Genomic DNA, 21,455 nt, shown 5'->3' with positions numbered 1-21,455 from the left:
ATTTATTAAAATTTGCTCCAATGTGGTACCTCGCCTTATACGCCAAAATATAGAGTAGATATACGACCTTTTTGGAAATTTTATAAGTTCCAAATTTCAGCGACTATTGATCAGAATTTTAGAATTGAAGGTAATGACTTGTGTAGAAGGCTAATATTTGCCCTTAAAGTCGCACTTTAAGGGAATCATACATCAACCAGAGTCTATATTTTGGAATTTTTATTTCTATTTTTATTTTTACGGCCATAAAATAGTCATTTGGTTTTGTAGTTTTGCATGTGAATTAAAAAATATTTTATATTTCCCCAAAACATCTTGCCTTGATGTAAGGGGGGACCAAAACTTGCTACTATGGTTTCAAATGATCTAGAATAACAGCAAGGGGAGACTTGGTTCCAAATATTTCTCATATGTTATATTTCACCTCTTTGGTTTTCATGCATAAAGTAAATATCACAGTTGTATAACGATTATTTGATACTGGAGATATTCATAATTATACCCTATTTCCAAAAGAGGGGAAATATAACGTATGAGAAATATTCGGAATCAAGTCTCTTCTTGTTCTTATTTCAGATCATTTGAAACAATCGCAGCAAGTTTTAATCTCCTTTCCATCAAGGCCAGAGGTTTGGGATATATATATATATATATATATATATATATATATATATATATATATATATATATATATATATATATATAGTATCGGCCATAATATAAGGAACGGAAAAAAATTTACAATTATTCATGTATATTTAAAAAATTAGTGCATGGATGTTTCTGAAATACTCAGAATAAACAAATAGAACCAATGCCTATAAACTAGTACCCCAAAAAAAAAAATACGATTCAATATTGAGAAATATTTTAGTTTAAAATTATATCCGTGGATTTATCCTGGCCAAAAGTTAAGGAACGAAATAGAAAATTTATTTTTAAGAGACTAAACTTTACATAAAAATAGCTAGTTTTTAATATTGGAACTGCTGATAAGCACAACAAAGAAAAATGGCGTCACCGACTCGCAAAACTCTGTCTCTCCAAGAAAAAAAAATCATTTTAGACAATTACAAAGAAAAGAAATCAATTTCAACAATTTCTAATATCGTTCGAAGATCAAAAAGTGTTGTTCATCGTGTGATAGCTCGATATAAGAATAAAAATACATTAGAAGCATCCCCTAAAACCGACAGACCCCCGAAAACGTCTCAAAGAGAAAATAGGATTATGGTAAGGCAGGCTCTTAGTGACCGATTCAAATCCGCAACATCAATTTCTCGTGATTTTAATGAACAGACTGGGAAAAATATATCTAGAAAAACTGTTTCTCGACGGTTAGCAGCTGCCGGATTGCATGCCAGGGTGCCAGTATCTAACCCCTTGATCTCCAAGAAGAACAAAAATAGCCGTTTGAAGTTTGCCCATGAGCATGTCGTCCGGACTGATGAACAATGGGCTAAGGTTCACTTCAGCGATGAATCCAAGTTCAATTGTTTTGATCTGATGGAAAGAAGCATGTACGGCGTAAAGCAGGTGAACGATTATCCTCCAAATGTGTTAAAAAGACACTTAAATTCGGAGGGGGAAGTGTAATGGTGTGGGGTATGATATCCTCGGAAGGAGTTGGCCCTCTAGTTCCAATCTATGGTAGGGTTAATGCGGAGACTTATAAGCAGCTTCTTCAACAACATGTCATTGAGAGCTTACGCCTTTCACCTAATCAGCCAAGCATTTTATGCAAGATAACGCCCCTTTCGATAAAGCTAAAAAAGTGATAAGTTACCTCGAGGAAGAAGAAATAAGAGTAATGGACTGGTCAGCGCAGAGTCCGGATCTGAATCCGATAGAAAATGTTTGGAAAATGATTGGAGAAAGAGCACAGACCAGGAATCCCAAAAATCAAAATCATTTGTGGGATTTATTGAAGGACGAGTGGGAAAAGATAAATCCTGAATTTTGCAAGAAACTAATCCAGTCTTGTGGTCGAAGATGCAGTGAGGTCATAAAGAATAAAGGGATGTTCACTAAATATTGATTGAATTTATTTTTTAAAACATTTGCATTAAAAAAAGTAAAGTTTCTATTTCGTTCCTTAGCTTTTGGCCAGGATAAAGCAAATTGTTGCCGATAGCAACCCCCTACTTCAAAGTGGCACTTGTCTTGTTTGGGGTGAAGATTGAATAAAAAAAAATAAATAACTAAAATGTATATATATATATATATATATATATAAAGAGAGAGAGATGTATATGCATATATAAATGTGCGTTTATGAATATATATGTATATGTGTACATGTATGTATATATATGTATATGTATAAATGTATATGTATGTATATGTATACGTATATATATATATTTATTTATTTATCCATACATACATATATATATGTATATATATGTATGCGTATATATATAAATATATATATTTATATATATGTGTGTGTGTGTGTGTGTAAAGCAAATCATTATCAATGTGTGTCTCGTTAACGCTCTTTGAAAGTATATATATATATATATATATATATATATATATATATATATATATATATATAATTAAAATGCAATAAACTGCAGTTTTCACGGTGAATGCGATCGTCACTAACGTATATTTGTTTAATACGTCTGTATGGATTTTAATGTGAGTAGAAACTGTTCCACCAGGCTGCTTTCCGCTTTGATACAACATGGTAACCTTTAAATTCAATGTAAAGTTCTTGCTTAGACTTCCCCATAAATAATCAAATTCTATCCAATTTACACCATTAACGATTATTGCACTACCACCTTACATCCATTAAACCTTATCCTCGAGTGTCCTTGATAGATGTCGACTTCGAAGTAAAAATAAAAACAAAAAACTTACTTGCAATCGATTTTTACGACTATTTCGATTAGCATGACTATTTTGAACTTGAATTAATATGACGTTTCTGAATTTTTAGAGGAGGATTGGTTATTGGTATTATTTAGATTAATCGGACTACTGTTCTCATCTTGAGTGTGATTATCATGTTTCGATCGATGTAACCTCAAACCTTCTTCAGGTGTATCTTCTCGAACTCGGGAATGTTTCTGTCGAACTCGGGAATTTCTTTACTTCACAGGAGTAGCGTGTTTTTGTTCCGTCAGCCAAGACTGGATAGAGGTCCTAAATAATTCGCAATTTTATGGCGAAGTTGTTGGAGTTCTAGGAAAAATCAATAATAAAAAGCGATATTCTCATAAAGGTTGAAATTCAAGCCTCAGTGTGGGCCACCGAAAAATACAATTGCGAATTACTTAGGACCTCTATGTCGTCATGATTGAGGGAACAAGAGCATGCTACCCCGGTGAAGTAAATAAAGAAATTCTGTCCAAATTCCTGAATTCAACAAAAACATTCCCTGAAGAAGTTCGGAGATTACATCGACCGAAACTTTGTGAAAATCACATTCAAGATGAGAATAGTAATCCGATGAATCCAAATAATACGAATGTGAATTAATATATATATATATATATATATATATATATATATATATATATATATATATATATATATATATATATATATAATACGAATGTGAATTAATATATATATATATAGATATATATATATATATATAGATATATATATATATATATATATATATACAGATGCATTATACGAGAATGCGTTTCTGATGACAAAAATTTCGAAAGTAATTTCAGTTCACTTGATCGGCAATTAGTAGTCATATGGGTTTATACGAGTGGCCTGCAATAAGTAATGCCCCTGACCTACTTTCAGTTGTCTGGTCTAACTGAAATTTTGCATGTGCAATGATTTATATCTCTACGGGTGATATGGTAAATTACAGCTCTGAACTAATTGTGGTTTCTGTTTTACAGGTGCTTGAACTGAGTCAGGTGTGAAATAGAGCCTGTTGAATGTCGAGCAGTGATCCGGTTTTTGTATTTGAAGGGACGCACACCACAGGAGACTTTTGATGAAATGAAAGAAACTTATGGTGATAATGACCCATCATATGACCTTGTAAAACACTGGCATCGTGAATTCAAATATGGCCGGAAGTCTGTGGAAACAGCTCCCATACCTGGTCGCCCTTCCTTCTGCCATTGATGAGGCATCTGTCCGTCAAGTTGAGGTTGTCATTTTGGAAGATCGGCGCATTACTATTCGCCAAATAGCACAAGGTGTCAAGATTAGTACAGGGTCTGTGGAAACTATCATTCATGACCATTTGCATATACATAAGGTGTCTACCAGATGGATTCCCAGGTTGCTCACACACTTCCAGAAGCGAGAACGCGTCGAGTGCTCGAGGATGAATTTCGAGATGTGCCAAGAAGATGAGAAGTATTTCATGCGACTGATTACACAGGATGAAACCTTGATCTATCACTATGATCCAAAGACCAAAGCCCAGTCAATACAGTGGAAGCACTTGGACTCAGCACCTCCAAAGAAGGCAAGGATGCAGCCCTCCGCTGGCAAGGTATGCTCACAATCTACTGGGACCAGGACGGAGTAGTGATGACAGATTTCCTGGCAAAGGGTACCACAATTACACGAGCCTATTATGTTTCACTTTTGAGGAAATTAAGAGAAGCTATCAAAATCAAGAGGCGGGGCAAGATCAGCAAAGATACCCTCCTCCTCCAGGACAACGCTCCGGCCATAACTTGCATGTCGCCAGATCAGAAGAACGGGCGTGTGGTTATGAAATCGTTCCCTATCCTCCCTACTCTCCTGACCTTGCACCCTCTTAATTTCACCTCTTCCCAGCTATGAAGTTGTTTTTGAAAGGAAATCGTTTCCCAGATGATGCAGCCTTGATTTCTGAAGTCACGTCATGGTTGGATGACCAACCTGGGGTGTTCTACAAAAACGGTCTCCAGAACTGCATCAAACGATGAGAGAAATGCATAACTCTGGGTGGTTCCTATGTAGAGAAAGACTAATAACTCTGCAAAATTTCGTTGCTCTACTTCTATGGCAAGTGGGTCAGGGGCATTACTTATTGCGCGCTCCTCGTACATTTACTTATAGCGAACTCTACATATGTTTAGTCTGTGTAATTTTTACTTAGCTTCTTTAATCTGAATGAAGACGAAATTTGATCTCGGTTCATCAAGGTCTTCGTCTCCATTAAGAACCTTCTTAGTAGCATATATCACTGACATCTCACAACAACAAAAAGGGACAGAGATAGACATTCTATGAAAAGGCGGCAAGCTGGCATATTTCCATCGTCTAATAACAGAGTCAGGTCGACATTTGCATGGAATTCGTTAAATATGCTTCGCCTCGTCAAGAAAATGCAAAAAGGCGAAACCGGCAAGAACGATGCAAATTTTATCTATGCCCACCCGGCATGAATTTAGTTGATCTCTAAATAAAAAAGACAAATTGACTTTTCAGAAACTTACACTACATCTTAAAAGTGTCCGCATCGTTTCACACGTGATGGCTAATTTTTCATAGAGAATTAAAATATACTTTATATTGATAAGATTAGGTTTCTTTTCATGGGAAGTATTTTGTCGCCGTATCAATCATCACAAAAAAAACAACGTTTATAGCAAGGGTTTCAAGCATATAGTCTACAGGCTGAATCCGGCTTACGCTCAAGTATAGACCGATCCATGACCAGAATTTTCTCAGTAAACTATCGTCATTTATCAAGACAAAATGTCATTCAAGAATAAAGCTTAATGAGATGGAATGGTTGTCAGTTGAGAGATAAATAACCTGGTGAGAATGATTGCTGGATTGAATCAAGTTCGGATACTTATCAGAACAGGGCTCTGTTTACGTTGAATTTAAAGATGACCATGTTGTTATCTGCAGTGAAGTAGTCTTTTGATAATGTGTTCCACAAATGAGAAGTCGTTACGAAAAAGCTCTCATAGTGGAAATTCCGGCTGGTGCTTGCCATATGCAGGAGAGTCTTTTTTAAGGGGGGGTAGAAAATTAGTTCTTACTGTGAATGCCTTAGCCGGCGTTGTACGGTTATAGATCTGTTGCCAAGTTTTGGTATTAGAGAAAAATACTTCAAAACATATTTAAAGTTATTCCAGTTTTACTATAAAACCATTCCAGTATTTTAAATCGAATAAATATTTTCGACCATGCCTGTTTTTGTTGTCTTTTGTTGTTGTCACAAAATTATTTATTTGCTTTTAAATACGATTTTAAAAGAAGCCAATTGTGATAAAACTATAGTTCAAATCGACGAAATCGATTTTGGTAGATTCACTTTTGTAATGAAATTATTTTTAATAATTTTTTTTTAAATATTTGTTTCATTTAATGCTATCATAATTTTGATTCCATTAAATTTTGTAATGATAAGTTATAATAAATAAAGTAAATATTCATTCAATCTGAAAGTAACGTAATTGCGAGAAAAAAACCGGATATGCACAAACACACGAGCAAGTTTTAGCTATTTGTCATAATAGCCGATGTTAATCTATGCATCATTCCGGTAATAGGGGTGTTAGAATGAGATTTAGTTTGGTATGGTTCCAAGGTTGCACCCTACTAGACATTAACTCCTCTTTCATGAAAAGGGGTAGATTTTGCCAATCATCCGAAGTGTCCTTACGGTGAAATTTCGTCAGGCCGTTTCTCAGCTACTTTTGCACATTTCCAACGTTCCTCTTGTTGAGGATTTAGTTTCACCGCGGCGTTAAACTATCTTCATCTTGTTACAAACGCGAATAGGTAATTAGCGGATAATACTCTCCTTGAGTAATCCATTGATGTTGAAATATTCGCGAAATTCGTGCATCATTATGCCCACTCATTCGCTCATTGCGGTCAAAAGCTTCAATCTCTAGAGTCCAATGTTATTCTCCAGAACAGTCTTAGTATAGAAATTACTATTTCTTTTAAAATAGTTTTTCTAAACTACTTTATAGTAACGCTCAACGCTACAATCTATTTACTGTTCCATTCCATTACAAACTGGAGCTCGTTTGATAAGGATTCTGCCATTGCCTTAGATATTTTTTTTCTTAGATATTTTTCCTCAGATACAATTTCATCAAGGCGGTTCTTTATAAATATGAGGAATAACAAAGGTCCAAGGATTCACCCTGAGTTACTCCCGCATTAATAGCATGCTGGTTGGATGAACGTTAATCAATGACAATCTAGATTCTCCTTTTTATACCGATTATTTTATTGCCTATTTCTTTCTGCCTCTATGAGAAAAGACAGGTTCAGTGGAAAGGATACTTTATAAAACTTTCACATTTCGGGTAAAATATTTCAAATTTATTTACACAATGTTTCGGATTAGTTTTAAATGGCTGGTAGGGCAGCGAGTACAGACATTTAATTTTACAGAAAAACTAACGGAAGCTTATATGTAACTGATTTTAGTAACACCATCTCATAAGGAATAAAAGGAACTAACATATCTACATTTTACCAGCTCTACGTATCCGGTGTTGCTCGGGAATCGTTTTACTCTCATATTTATTTCATTATTTTAACACCTGCCTGTTATATTGTTTTTTAATCAAATTATTAATATAATATTAAATAAGGTTTTCTAAGTTAAATTATTTCTGTATCGTTTGGTCAGAAAGTTATTAATTCAAACAAATTGTGATGACACCATAATATTTTTTCAACGTAATGTTTGCTTAAACTCCATACAATTATTGGGTATAAATAACGTGTGAAACTTTAAATACATGTGCTAAGATTTTTTTTTTAATTTCAATACTCGATGATTTGCTATAAATGTTAAAGCCAGAAATTATTTGCTGATCTAGAATTCAAATGTTTTAAAATTTCATTCAAATTGCGAAGGGTCACGAAGTAAATCGCCTTTAACTAATATTAAAATATTGAGATTGTTTATTTCTATGCGAAGAAACCAATCTGCATTGTAATGGATTAAATTTCGCAAATAAATTTTTTGTTATAGAATCTTTGAAAATCGTGGTTACATTTTATAGTATTGTATTTTTGTCTTTCTATTGAAACAGTTGGTTAATAATAGGGAATGACAACGTAGTAATTCAGAACGTCACGTAGAGATTAGTCAATCAAACAACTGGGAGGAACTGGAACAGACGCTGACTGAAAACATTATCCTTATGAACACTTTTTTTGACAAGTGGCACTTAAGGATGAATACCAAAAAAGACAGTAGAATTGGTCATCCATTTTATTAATATACATTACAAGAAAATAGTAACCGATAAAATACAGAGAAAACAACTCTCTTATATCGATGTAAAGCGATATTATTTTGGCAAAAAATGGTTAAAGTTATAATAATGTTTTTAAAAATGAACTCATCCATAATAATGCTTTTAAAAATGAACGCATCCATAATAATGCTTTTAAGTTTTATTTCTATGAACTTCTAAAGTAAAGTTTTATTTTTATGAACTTCTAAAGTAAAGTTTTATTTTATGAATTACTAAAGTAAAGTGTTATTTTTATGAATTACTAAAGTAAAGTTTTATTTTTATGAACTTCTAAAGTAAAGTTTTATTTTTATGAACTTCTAAAGTAAAGTTTTATTTTATGAATTACTAAAGTAAAGTGTTATTTTTATGAATTACTAAAGTAAAGTTTTATTTTTATGAACTTCTAAAGTAGAGTTTTATTTTTATGAATTACTAAAGTAAAGTTTTATTTTATAAATTACTAAAGTAAAGTGTTATTTTTATGAACTTCTAAAGTAAAGTTTTATTTTTATGAACTTCTAAAGTAAAGTTTTATTTTATGAATTACTAAAGTAAAGTGTTATTTTTATGAATTACTAAAGTAAAGTTTTATTTTTATGAACTTCTAAAGTAAAGTTTTATTTTTATGAACTTCTAAAGTAAAGTTTTATTTTATGAATTACTAAAGTAAAGTGTTATTTTTATGAATTACTAAAGTAAAGTTTTATTTTTATGAACTTCTAAAGTAAAGTGTTATTTTTATGAATTACTAAAGTAAATTTTTATTTTTATGAATTTCTAAAGTAAAGTGTTATTTTTATGAATTACTAAAGTAAATTTTTATTTTTATGAATTTCTAAAGTAAAGTGTTATTTTTATGAATTACTAAAGTAGAGTTTTATTTTTATGAATTACTAAAGTAAAGTTTTATTTTTATGAATTTCTAAAGTAAAGTTTTATTTTTATGAATTACTAAAGTAAAGTTTTATTTTTATGAATTTCTAAAGTAAATTTTTATTTTTATGAATTTCTAAAGTAAAGTGTTATTTTTATGAATTACTAAAGTAAATTTTTATTTTTATGAATCACTAAAGTAGAGTTTTATTTTATGAATCACTAAAGTAAAGTTTCACGTTAGAACATTAGTTTAGTGTACTCAAGTGACATAATTGTTCATTCTATTCATTTTTAATTTCGCTTGATTTGAATAAAGGATTCAGCTTGGAACTCTGATAATGTATTTTATTTCAACATAAAGGTTCTCAATTTTGAAGAAGGTCAAAGGTTACATTGACCACAAAGTTGTAAATAGGAAAACTAAGATGAAAAATTAGTTCGAAAACATGCAAAACATACAAAACCACAATGAATATTTCAGTTCGGTCGGTTCTTTTTTACAGGCTACAAGGATGATATTATGACTAACGTCACTCCTAAAGGAGGATATAATGCCTGGGTAGATGGTATAGTTATGAACGAACATTTACTACATTAACCCAATAGAAAGAAGTAATTCCTGGGAGCATTACATATTGATAACAGAACAGATACTACACTATTCCGAAGGAAAAGAAAGAGAAAATGTATGGGAAAATGATACAGACGAAACACTTAAGTACCCCTCCCAAAAATGAGATGGTAATGCTTAGGAAGATGACGAATGACCATATACTACATTTCTTCTGAATTTAGCGTGTGAGATAGTATAGTAAACTGGATTGATCAGTAAATAGTACACTTGCGGAAGTAATAGTTTTGGTTTCAAACAAACAGATTCCAAATGTCCATTGCTATAGCTGATTCATATTAACTATAAGAGAACATTTCATCTGTTATTTTTATCATTTGTGAATAAAGCTTTCATATCTTAATTTAAAGGCAAATTCTTGACACCACTAACCGGTTGAATATTATATAAGAATGGCAATCGTGTAAAATAACAATGGACTTAGTTCACATAGAATGAGAGAGAGAGAGGGGGGATAACAAATATATAGAATAAAACAGAGAATCTACTTCTGGAATTTGTATTATTTGGATTATTCAGGCTACCATTCTCATATTAAGTGTTAATCGCACAAGTATTGGTAGATGTAATCTACGACCTTCTTCAAGTGTATCTTGCTGAACTCGGGTATCTGTACGGAAATTCAAACGGAATCCTTTATTTAATCCACGAGTGTAGCATGCTCGCGTTCTGTCAGCTATGACCAGATAGAGATGTTAAGTAATTAGCAGTTGTATTTTATGTATTGCTTGCACTGAGGATTGAACCTCCAACCTCCAGAATGGCGTCACCTACAACTGAATTTTACCACGTACTTTAGCTGTTATGCCACAGTTTCTGAAGAAGATCAGAGGTTACATCATCCGAAATGTTGTGGGAATAACACTCAAGATGAGAACAATAGTTCGAAGAATCCAAATAATATGAATTATCAAGTCTCATCTAAAACGAAAATTCGGAAACCACTATTGGCATGTTTATTAATTTATAGAGAAATTAGCAGGTACTTTTATAGACGTAGCTTGGTGCGTAATTAGATAGGTGATAGTACGTTGGTATTAGTAAAAGTATAAATTTGTAAATAGTTAAATAGTTAAATACTGATCACTGACAAATGCTTCAACGTGTTTAAACAGATGTTATTTGTACTATGATGTGATGTAACGAACAGACAAAAAGCGCTTCCAGAATGTCAAGACATTTTAGCATGTATAAAAAACCACTCACGTTTTTCGGCACGCACTGGGTTGCGTTGTGACAGCTCCATAAAGCGAACACCACTTGTGAAAATAAGGACAAGCTGGCATTTGACACCGTCTAAAAAGCCGACGCGACAATACACACTCACAGCGCTACGGCTTATTTTTATTATATTAAAATTAAGATTAAAAATAGCTTTGTCGGCGGAAGCAACGGAATTGAAAATAGAATGACATATTTGACTTACTAATTATTATATTCGTGTTATTAACAATTTATACATTTCCTTCTGTTATAGCCAAAAGATTTCAAAGGAAATGAGCCACCATAGTCTATGAAATGTGTGCGTTTCTAACGAATTCTGAAAATAAGGTCCATCTATTAATCCCACCGTGTAGATTAGACATTAACGGTTCAGAAAATGAAGAACCACTAAATACATTAGTAACACATTGAGGGCAGGACACAAACAAACAGGAAAAGTATACATCCGTTTAGATGAGTGTCGTTCATGCTAGCATAAAGTAGCAGTACTTGTTTGGTATCACAACTCTTCGTTGTGTTACGTTATTCATATAACAGTCGTTGTATGTTTGTCTACTGGTTTTCGATTCGTCTAGTTCGTGTAACACGACGTCGGTTGTATTGTCGAAATGTATATATAATCGCTGGTTGCACTTTCCAAAATGCGTGCGAAATCATATACACTTTGTTAGTTTGCATGATAACAGACGAATAGATAAAATAAACAAATGCTATTTTATTTACAGCTAGCTTCATCTGCCCGGCCACGCGTTGCTGTGGCTTCGTCTGGTTAAAGCAATATTAGATTGATTTGTATTGCACCGACACACGCACACACATACATGCACACACAAATACACACACAAAAACACATGTACAGACAGACACGCGCACACACATCTGCATGCGCACACATGTACGCGAACACACGCATGCGCACATATCTACATACGCACACACACGCATAGTGTAGTTAGAAAGACAAGTGTTTCAATCTTGACTATTTTAAAATAATTTTAATAATGTATCGCTTTACAAATTGTAATTATTATCTTGTCTAGATGACATACTCATGGCAATTTCTATAGGCCCATATTGAATCAGTGGTCGATGCTAATAAACAAGAACTTAAAAAATTGACCTTTAAAAATAGAAAACGTTATAAAAACAAACGTACAAAATTAAAACTGCATATGGAAAATGTTCGAAGGTCATATGTTCTCCAGAATAAGAGTGTTATATATGTATATATATATATATATATATATATATATATATATATATATACATGTGTGTGTGTGTAAACAAACATTATTGTCTAAAAAAAACTTCTGTTTAATTATACCTTTTTTATGTTTTTATTCTTTTTTATGTTTTCATCAGAAAATGAATGGTATACTGAATGGAATGATGCAGACAGTGAAAAGAAGCAGCATAGTATCAGCAGATTGCTATGTTCCGATATGGTGACAATATATAGCCTAGTACAGAAGTTTAAAATTGCAAACAATTTACTATATAAAAATATACAATTTGAAATTTGATATGTGAGCATATACAATGGAACATTTTTTTACTGTGTGTGTGTGTGTGCGTGTGTGTGTGTGTGTGTGTGTGTGTGTGTGTGTGTGTGTGTGTGTGTGTGTGTGTGTGTGTGTGTGTGTGTGTGTGTGTGTGTAATCGAAATACTTAAGGTAACGTATTGATTCGACTAGAATTGGATCTGTTTTCTGCCGGTTTGGGGAAAAGTCTTTCCTGGCATTAACAATTGTATTTTTGTCCCATACAGAATGAACCTTTTGAAGATACCAGACAGGCTCAATATTAAAACTAACCTCTGATATACTTTTGCTCTGGACTCTGGAAAATTTGTAATTGCCTCATTCTAGAATTATTTCTCGTTCATTAACTGCGAACATGAATAAAAAAAGAAATAGTACACTTGTATTTAGCAAATTCCTAATACGACAAAGATTATGTCATAGATTATGTCTTGGTTATTTTGTTATTGTTTTTTAATTGATTCTATACGTCAATCATGCTTAAGTTTGAAAGAATAATTCATCGCTAAATAAATACTTAGATTCAATGTATGCCCTCCCTGAAAAACATTCACGACAAACACTCGTCTATCTTCAACCACTGTCAAGAATTTTACCTACGATCAATTTGTGTATAAAACCAAATGAAATTGCACGCACAATGATTCTTTCCTATATAAATTTGCTTGTGAAAATTAATACAGCAGGGTTGCTTTCCAGCTAACTATAACATGGTTGTTTTCATATCCAATGTAAACAAGTTCTTGTTGAGCTGTCCTCTTAAATACTCAAATTCTACCCTATTGCCGATACTACCGATCATCACCGTGTTGTCTCATCAGCCACCCAGCACTCATTAACCCTTATACTCGAGTAGCCATTGGGCCCTGATAAGCGATGACTCCATCGATTAGGAAAACGCATTATTAGAATCCTTGTTCTTATTTGTTTAATTATTTACTCTTTTATTAGGTGAAATCTGCAGACCTATAACTACAGAGAATCCTTTGCTTTGGTTCTCGTATTAAGTCGGTAGTCGAATAGCCTCGAAGAAGTGAGGGGTTTAAATGCTAAGTGAGACAGCAGTTAAGAGTCAACCCACACTAGCAACAACCGAACCAGCCTCTGGCGATGAAGAGAGTTTAAACTTCACATCCCATTTCTGTTACGCGCTGAGATAACCCGTTTGTACCTCATGACATTATCTTATTTAAGGAAATTTTTATCCTGACTGTCGTGTTTATTGAACAAAGCTCTTATCGCCTTGTCTTAACAGTAAATAATTTCATCACATATATTTTCCGGGTGCAACAGGCAAAGCCGGCAATGACTTTTAGCTACATACATCGAGCAGTAACCGAGGGAATATATATATATATATATATATATATATATATATATATATATATATATATATATATATAATGTGTGTATGTATTTGTGTCAGGCCATGTCATATGCTACTGGTACCATGTAACCCAATACTACCTGCCTCATGGTCGGGTCACCGGCGACTAAACTGGTTCCCCACCAAACTTGTTTGGTTAGGAGGGTGGCTAGTCTCCCTGAAGGATTAAAAACAAGACCTTCCAAAGAGCGAATGAACCCTTTTTCGGGGTCAACGACCAACTAGCATCGTGGGTGTTTGTGTGTATGGATGCGTGTGTTGAGGTGGAGAGGGCTCCTGTAAGCCGTGGTGAAGGCAACCTTTCTAGGAGAAGCAAATCTCTGATTAAAAAAAAAACATGAAGCGAGAGACCAGTACCCGCATTAAGCTGGTCTGCAGTTTAACTTGTTCCTGACTATCTTGCTCTTGCTTGTTGCTAGATCTCAACATTTGGAACAGAGAGAGAGACAGCTGTAATACAAAGCTAAGACTCTGTAACATCATCTGTGTATAGATACTCCCTCATGGATTTGTCTATAAAAAGGGTCCTGTGGCGATGGAAGTCATTTTTGGGCTCATGGACTTTAAGTGTCTGAGGGAGTGGCACTCGTCTGACAAGACGTTGCAATCATATATATATGTATATGTATATATATATATATATATATATATATGTGTGTATGTGGTTTTTAAAATATAATTATCCTCTCTCTCTCTCTCTCTATATATATATATATATATATATATATATATATATATATATATATATATATATATATATATATATATATAAATATATGAATACGAAGTTAAATAACATTGAGGCTGGTCAGTACCATTGAGAAGGGTAGGCGTTATATGTACTGCCAGAAGTCGAAGAATTTTTCAGATTGGTATCTGGAGTCGCATAAATTTACTGAGAGACGCACCCCTAGGTCTTCGTTAAGATATGCATCTAGAAGGAGAAAACTGATGTAAAACCTGAAGTCTACTGAATACTCCGTCCTGTGGCTGTTATCTGCACCGACAAAGATTAGCAGTAATACCAAAAGAATGGTGGATTCTACACAAAGCCTTCACCACTATAAACAAATCATCTGCATGGATTTCCGAGCAACTTAATTGTTGTGGCGGAAGCTCATATGTCGAAATTGACGGGAGAGTCAATCATATATATGAATATATATATATATATATATATATATATATATATATATATATATATGAATGTATATATATATATATATATATATATATATATAATAAATTCCACAGCCAAACAACGTCGCAGCTCACAAGAGCCATGACAGTCAAAGAACCGGAAGTCCAAGACTCGAGTTTCGCCCTCATTTGGGCTCATCAGTTATCAGTTGTCTAACTGATGAGCCCAAATGAGGGCGAAACTCGAGTCTTGGACTTCCGGTTCTTTGACTGTCATGGCTCTTGTGAGCTGCGACGTTGTTTGGCTGTGGAATTTATTATATACATTCTCTCACATTCTGAAAATCCTATCATAAGTTGCTCGCTTGGTTAGTATTGCTGGATGGCATCGTCCTTTCGAGTTGAAACTCCTACTTGTGAGACGTCGGCTTGGGGTTATTAGCTGGTTGGATGACCGCGTCCCTTGTTGATACGAGGTAGGTTCATTTCACAGTCGGATTTCGGCGCGGTTTGCTTGATCTGTGTTGGTTAATGGAATTCTTGTGTGCAGGGCGTTTGCTCAGTTGGTAGAGTGCTTGCCTTGCATGCAAGAGGCTCGGGTTTCGAATCCTGAGTTCGGAGTTGTCTAACTGATGAGCCCAAATGAGGGCGAAACTCGAGTCTTGGACTTCCGGTTCTTTGACTGTCATGGCTCTTGTGAGCTGCGACGTTGTTTGGCTGTGGAATTTATTATATACATTCTCTCACATTCTGAAAATCCTATCATAAGTTGCTCGCTTGGTTAGTATTGCTGGATGGCATCGTCCTTTCGAGTTGAAACTCCTACTTGTGAGACGTCGGCTTGGGGTTATTAGCTGGTTGGATGACCGCGTCCCTTGTTGATACGAGGTAGGTTCATTTCACAGTCGGATTTCGGCGCGGTTTGCTTGATCTGTGTTGGTTAATGGAATTCTTGTGTGCAGGGCGTTTGCTCAGTTGGTAGAGTGCTTGCCTTGCATGCAAGAGGCTCGGGTTTCGAATCCTGAGTTCGGATATGTCTAACTGATGAGCCCAAATGAGGGCGAAACTCGAGTCTTGGACTTCCGGTTCTTTGACTGTCATGGCTCTTGTGAGCTGCGACGTTGTTTGGCTGTGGAATTTATTATATACATTCTCTCACATTCTGAAAATCATATATATATATATATATATATATATATATATATATATATATATATGACGAAACATCCGTGCATGAGGTCGCCAAGCTAATCAAGAACCTTGATTCCAGTAAAGCAACTGGCCCTGATGGCATCCCAATTATAGTGTTAAAAAAGCTTCAACCAGAACTCGCTCCCATACTTATGAAACTATTTAAGCGCTACCTTAAGGAGAAGTGCTTTCCGACTCCCTGGAAGACCTCATTTTGCCCTGTATTTAAGAATTCAGGTGATAAGTCATCTCCCTCTCAGTACAGACCAATAAGTCTCCTGTGTGTTATGAGTAAGTTGCTGGAATCCATATTAAATAGAGAAATAGTCAACCACCTCAGCAAGAACAACCTTCTTAGTGACACGCAATATGGTTTCCGCTCTGCAAGATCTAACGCAGATGTGCTGACGGTTATATCCCACAGGATTAGTGAATCTCTTGACAAAGGCTTTCTTTCTAGGACAATTGCTCTTGATATATCAAAGACCTTCGACAAGGTATTGCATAAGGGTCTACTTCACAAGATTTCCAGCTACGGTATAACTGGAAATGTTTTCTCAATCATTAAATCATTTCTCTCCGATAGGCTCATAAGAGTAGTGGTAGATGGACAAAAATCGGAGGCCTGCAATATAAATACTGGAGTCCCTCAGGGGTCAATCCTGGGCCCAACTCTCTTCCTGATCTACATCAATGACCTCCCTAAACACATAATTAAATAATTCGTTGACATCTATGCTGATGACACGACCATCTACGGCAACACATCAAAGGCTGTAAATGACAAAGTTCTCACTGATTTTCTCTCCTCTGATCTCGAGCGCGTGGTTCAGTGGGGGAAGATGTGACTAGTTACCTTTAATGCATCCAAAACCAAACTCCTATCCTTACATCATCAACGCTCTGATCCCCAGCTGGCATCAATTGTGATGGATGGCTCTCGTCTGGGCGAGGCCCCGTGTTTTGACAAGCTTCTGGGTTTGACCTTTACTCCTGATCTGAAATGGAACACGTACATCAAGTCTGTTGCCAAGGTCGCTGGAAAGATGGTGGGATCCTTCTACCACTCCAGAAGATATCTCACTACTGATGCAATTCTCTATCTATATAAAAGCCAAGTACTCCAAAGATGGAATACTGTTGCCATATTTGGGCAGGAGCTGCTAAAAACAGCCTATCCTGCCTTGACAGAGTACAAAATAGACTTCGTGGCTTAGTGGGGGATGCCCTTTTCTCTACCCTGCAACCTCTCTCCCACAGAAGAGACGTTGCGAGCCTATCCTTGTTTTATCATTATTTCCATGGCAGGTGCTCGTCTGAACTCCAATCTCTGGTCCCCCCTCGCCAATCTTTCACGAAAAACACCCGTCTAGCTGGATCCACTGTGAAAAATTTCCCCCACTCTATATCTGTGCCTGAATCAAAACGTGGATTCCATGAATAAAGCTTCTTTCTTAGAACTGCACGCCTGTGGAACTCTGTTCCGTCTGCCTGCTTCCCACCGGACTACAACTAGGATGTCTTCAAGTCCAACGTTAACAAATTCCTAATGAACCGCCCCCTTAAGTAAATCATCAAATCTCCACACATAAGTAATGTACTTGCAATAACTCTTATCCCTGAGTGGCTTCCGGGTGATCACTGTGTAAAAAAAAAATCTATATTCCAAATTCCAAGATGTTATTCATCTTACCATTCATTTATTTCCACAAGCAAAAAAATATTTGTTAATTTTAAAAAATAAATAAATATTATTATAGTGTTAATTAAAACAATACATCTAACTTATATTCATACAACCATTAAACGTGAATAGCTTTACTATCACATCAAACGTGGACTTAATGTCATAACACACAATGCAAATATTCTTCGGATTTTTTCGGATTTATATAATCGTGTCTTTTTATTTTTATTTTAAAATTAAAAAGTTCTTACATTTCTGATGAGTCTGCTGGAAATATTCCAAATTAACATAATGATTATGATTGTCGCTGTGCTACAAAACAGATATTGTTTTGACGTGTGTAAAAAAATGAATAACATTTTGAAAATGGCAATATAGCTTTTTAGTCCTCTATTAGTATATGCTCTGTAGTTACATGTATCATAGGTTTAGCTTCATAAATAAAAGGATTTGTATGAATAAAGGGTGAAATATAATTGTAAAGCATATTGTCCCATATATATATATATATATATATATATATATATATATATATATATGTATGTATGTATGTATGTATATATATATATATATATATATATATATATATATATATATATATATATATATATATATATATATGGAAATTCTTTTAACTTTCTTGAAGTTTTACATTTGGATTTTACCGTCACTGGATTTTTTTATCTTCCACCAGACTATCCATTAATGTGTAATCATCTTTTTCTTTACCATATTCCCTCTGCTTAACTTATTTTGTTTTCAAGTAAGATCTTTGACTTATTTGTTGTTTCATCAAATATTTCTGCATGCAGAATCCGATCCTGCATTTTGCTAATTCCTACCCTCTGATGAGAAGGAGAGTATTTCTTCGAAATTCCGCGGATTAAGGACTATCCATTTACCTAGTGTTTCCTTTTCAAATTAAATATGTTTTTAACTCATTTCAAAGTGTTTTTTAACATATTTCATTAACTGTTTGCTCATATATATATATATATATATATATATATATATATATATATATATATATATATATATATATATATATATATATATATGTATGTATATATATATATATATATATCTTCCCATATATATATATTATTTGTTAGAACAAATATTTGCAGTAAGTAAATGCTCTTCAATGGTAAAATCATACTTCCGTAAGTTTGTGGATGTTGTCGAAACTATGTGTGCGAAAATCACGTGAAATAGGTTGAAAGATTACCATGTCTTGACTCATATATAATCAGTTTCACGTTATGAAAGAAATTGGAAAATTGGGAAATAACGGAATTCTGTTGAATAGCTGGTAGAACTTCCTTATTGAAAGAAGAGAAAAGTGTCAACTGATGTAATCCACTCTTAGTGGGGTAGATTGAAAACAGCATTGATTTGGAAATGGATTATATTGAGATACACATTGAACGTTCGTGAAAATGATGAAAAATCGAGCATCGTAATATCTTCATTTTGAAATACCTTTAAAACCGCCAAAAGTTTGTTTATTTTATGTCGCTTTTATTTGATGTTCTTGTTGCTTAAAAGATTTTGTTAACATTAAGGTTCCTTTCCAGATATCATTAAAGAAAGGTAACTAAAATAGATTAGAATGACAGAACTATTGGATTTTCTAAAAGTTTAGATTTTTGGGACATAGAAGTCCAGAATAAAAATAAAACTTTCTGAAACGGACCATCTGACTTTTATGCGATGTTTTAATGTTTATATATTTTAACCGTGTGAGATTTTCTGCATTGATATTTAGATCCTTATAATCGTAATCATTTTAGAATCGCATTAAACGTTGGTTATCCACGAAAAAAAAACAATTTCAATGTTTGATTTCATTTTATTTATGATTCTATAAATATATATATTATGTACTTGGAAAGAAAACATTTTGTTATAAATTTTGAAAACTTTTTAAAAAATCCAAGCTAAATGAAGTGTACCATAATAATTTTACAATTTCCAAATATAAATTTTTCTCAGTTAGTAATTTATTACCTTTCAAAAGATAGCCATTATTGCCACTAACAAGCCCGCGAAATTGTATTCTTGCTGCATATTTAGTCACGTACATTAGATGTTTACCTTAAAATCGTAGAAAACACTGTTATGGACAACTTACATAATTCATGCAACCGACACGCCCTGCCGTCCCTTCTTGTTTCTGATGCATACCTGATTAAATATACAGCAATGATATCATTTTGCAGACCTGTTAGTCGCAGTAGGAAACAATACTGCAATGCCTACCTTTTGAAAAGTAATAAATGACCAACTGAGAAAACTTTTTTCTTCTGAAATAGAACAAACGCATCCTTTTCACAACGAGTATATTTTTCAAGTATTGTACTGTTATTTTATTTTAAATTTAATCATCCAGAGGAATTTTTGAAACAAAGATGAAACGTTGATGAACATATAACTCGGTTTATTCCTTTATCATCTTTCCATAAATATAACCCTGTGTGTAGGTGTACTTCATAAAAAGTTTAGACCAACTTCTCCAGTTCTTGGTTATATCGTGCATTAAAATCATCAGTATATGTGAGCGCGCGCGTGTGTGTGTGCGTGTGTGTGTGCGTGCGTGTGTGTGTGCGTGCATGTGTGTGTGCATGTGTGTGTGCGTATCCTATTGCTTCTTTTCGTTTTTATTTACTGTGCTTCCTCTTTCCTATACTTCGTCTACTTTAGTCTGTCTCAATCTTGCACACACACACACATACACACTTTCTTTCCCTCTCTCTCTTTCTCTCTCTCTCTCTTACTATCTATCTATCTCTTTAGTTGCTTAATTTTGAGAACCTCTTTCATAGATATGCATCATATCCGTTCCTCTCATACGGACGTTCCCTTTTCTTGACGCTGCTAAAAGAATAGGAAGTCATTTCAATCTCAAGAACCCTTCACATTCTTGCACAACAATGCAATTATAATTCCTCCGAAATATGTTTCTTACGACAATCCCCACCTCACCTTCCTCATCATCCCCCTCTCTTTTTCTCTTCCTTCACTTTTTTCTTATTCCACCTCCACCCACTTATTCAATATTTAGCTAGGTATTACTTTGGGGTGGCGGTGGAATAAGAGGGTTAATGTGGAACACTTACCATTGTAGGCATATTAATTATTATATAGTGTATTGTAACCTCATGGGGGCCACGCCATGTTGTATTATGGTGTTAGACGGAAAACAAAAGTGGTCTTGCTTAGCGAACGTCTCAAAAAGGAAATACGTTAGGTTCCCACAGAAAAACTAAATAATTCCAGGAAGTCAGCCTTATTTCTCACACATATACAAACGATAAAAAAATATGTATATATACTAGCAGTTCAGCCCAGCTTTGCTCGGGCCCTATGTACAGTTCATAACTTTATGTTCATATATATATATATATATATATATATATATATATATATATATATATATATATTAAATGGTTTGACTCATGTTCAGGTAACCTACATCTAAACTTTAAAGTGTTTAGACCCAAAATTGGCTGAGAAGTTTTGTAGAGTCTGCAAAGGTCAACTTTTCAACTTTGACATCTTGCCAGCAAAA

General features: G+C 34.1%; 1 protein-coding gene across 2 annotated transcripts in view; it reads right to left on the bottom strand.

The window, feature by feature from the left end:
- The window catches only part of LOC145292206 (integrin alpha-8-like), a 506,022-nt gene that overhangs the window by 362,522 nt on the left and 122,045 nt on the right, over positions 1-21,455 (bottom strand). The window contains exon 1 of one of the 2 annotated variants that reach the window (XM_080138521.1): positions 10,921-11,044. The exons of the other annotated variant lie outside the window; for it this stretch is intronic. Coding sequence (XP_079994647.1) covers positions 10,921-11,000 — 80 coding nt within the window. The 5' untranslated portion in view covers positions 11,001-11,044. Of the gene's footprint in view, positions 1-10,920; positions 11,045-21,455 lie in introns of those variants that run through there. 2 annotated transcript variants of the gene reach the window in all.

This window comes from Euprymna scolopes, chromosome 13 (genome assembly GCF_053919585.1).
Source record: "Euprymna scolopes isolate OS-2025 chromosome 13, ASM5391958v1, whole genome shotgun sequence".
Taxonomy (NCBI): Eukaryota; Metazoa; Mollusca; class Cephalopoda; order Sepiida; family Sepiolidae; genus Euprymna; species Euprymna scolopes.
The sequence above is the reverse complement of the archived record's forward strand: the minus strand, read 5'-3'. Positions and strand labels throughout refer to the sequence as shown.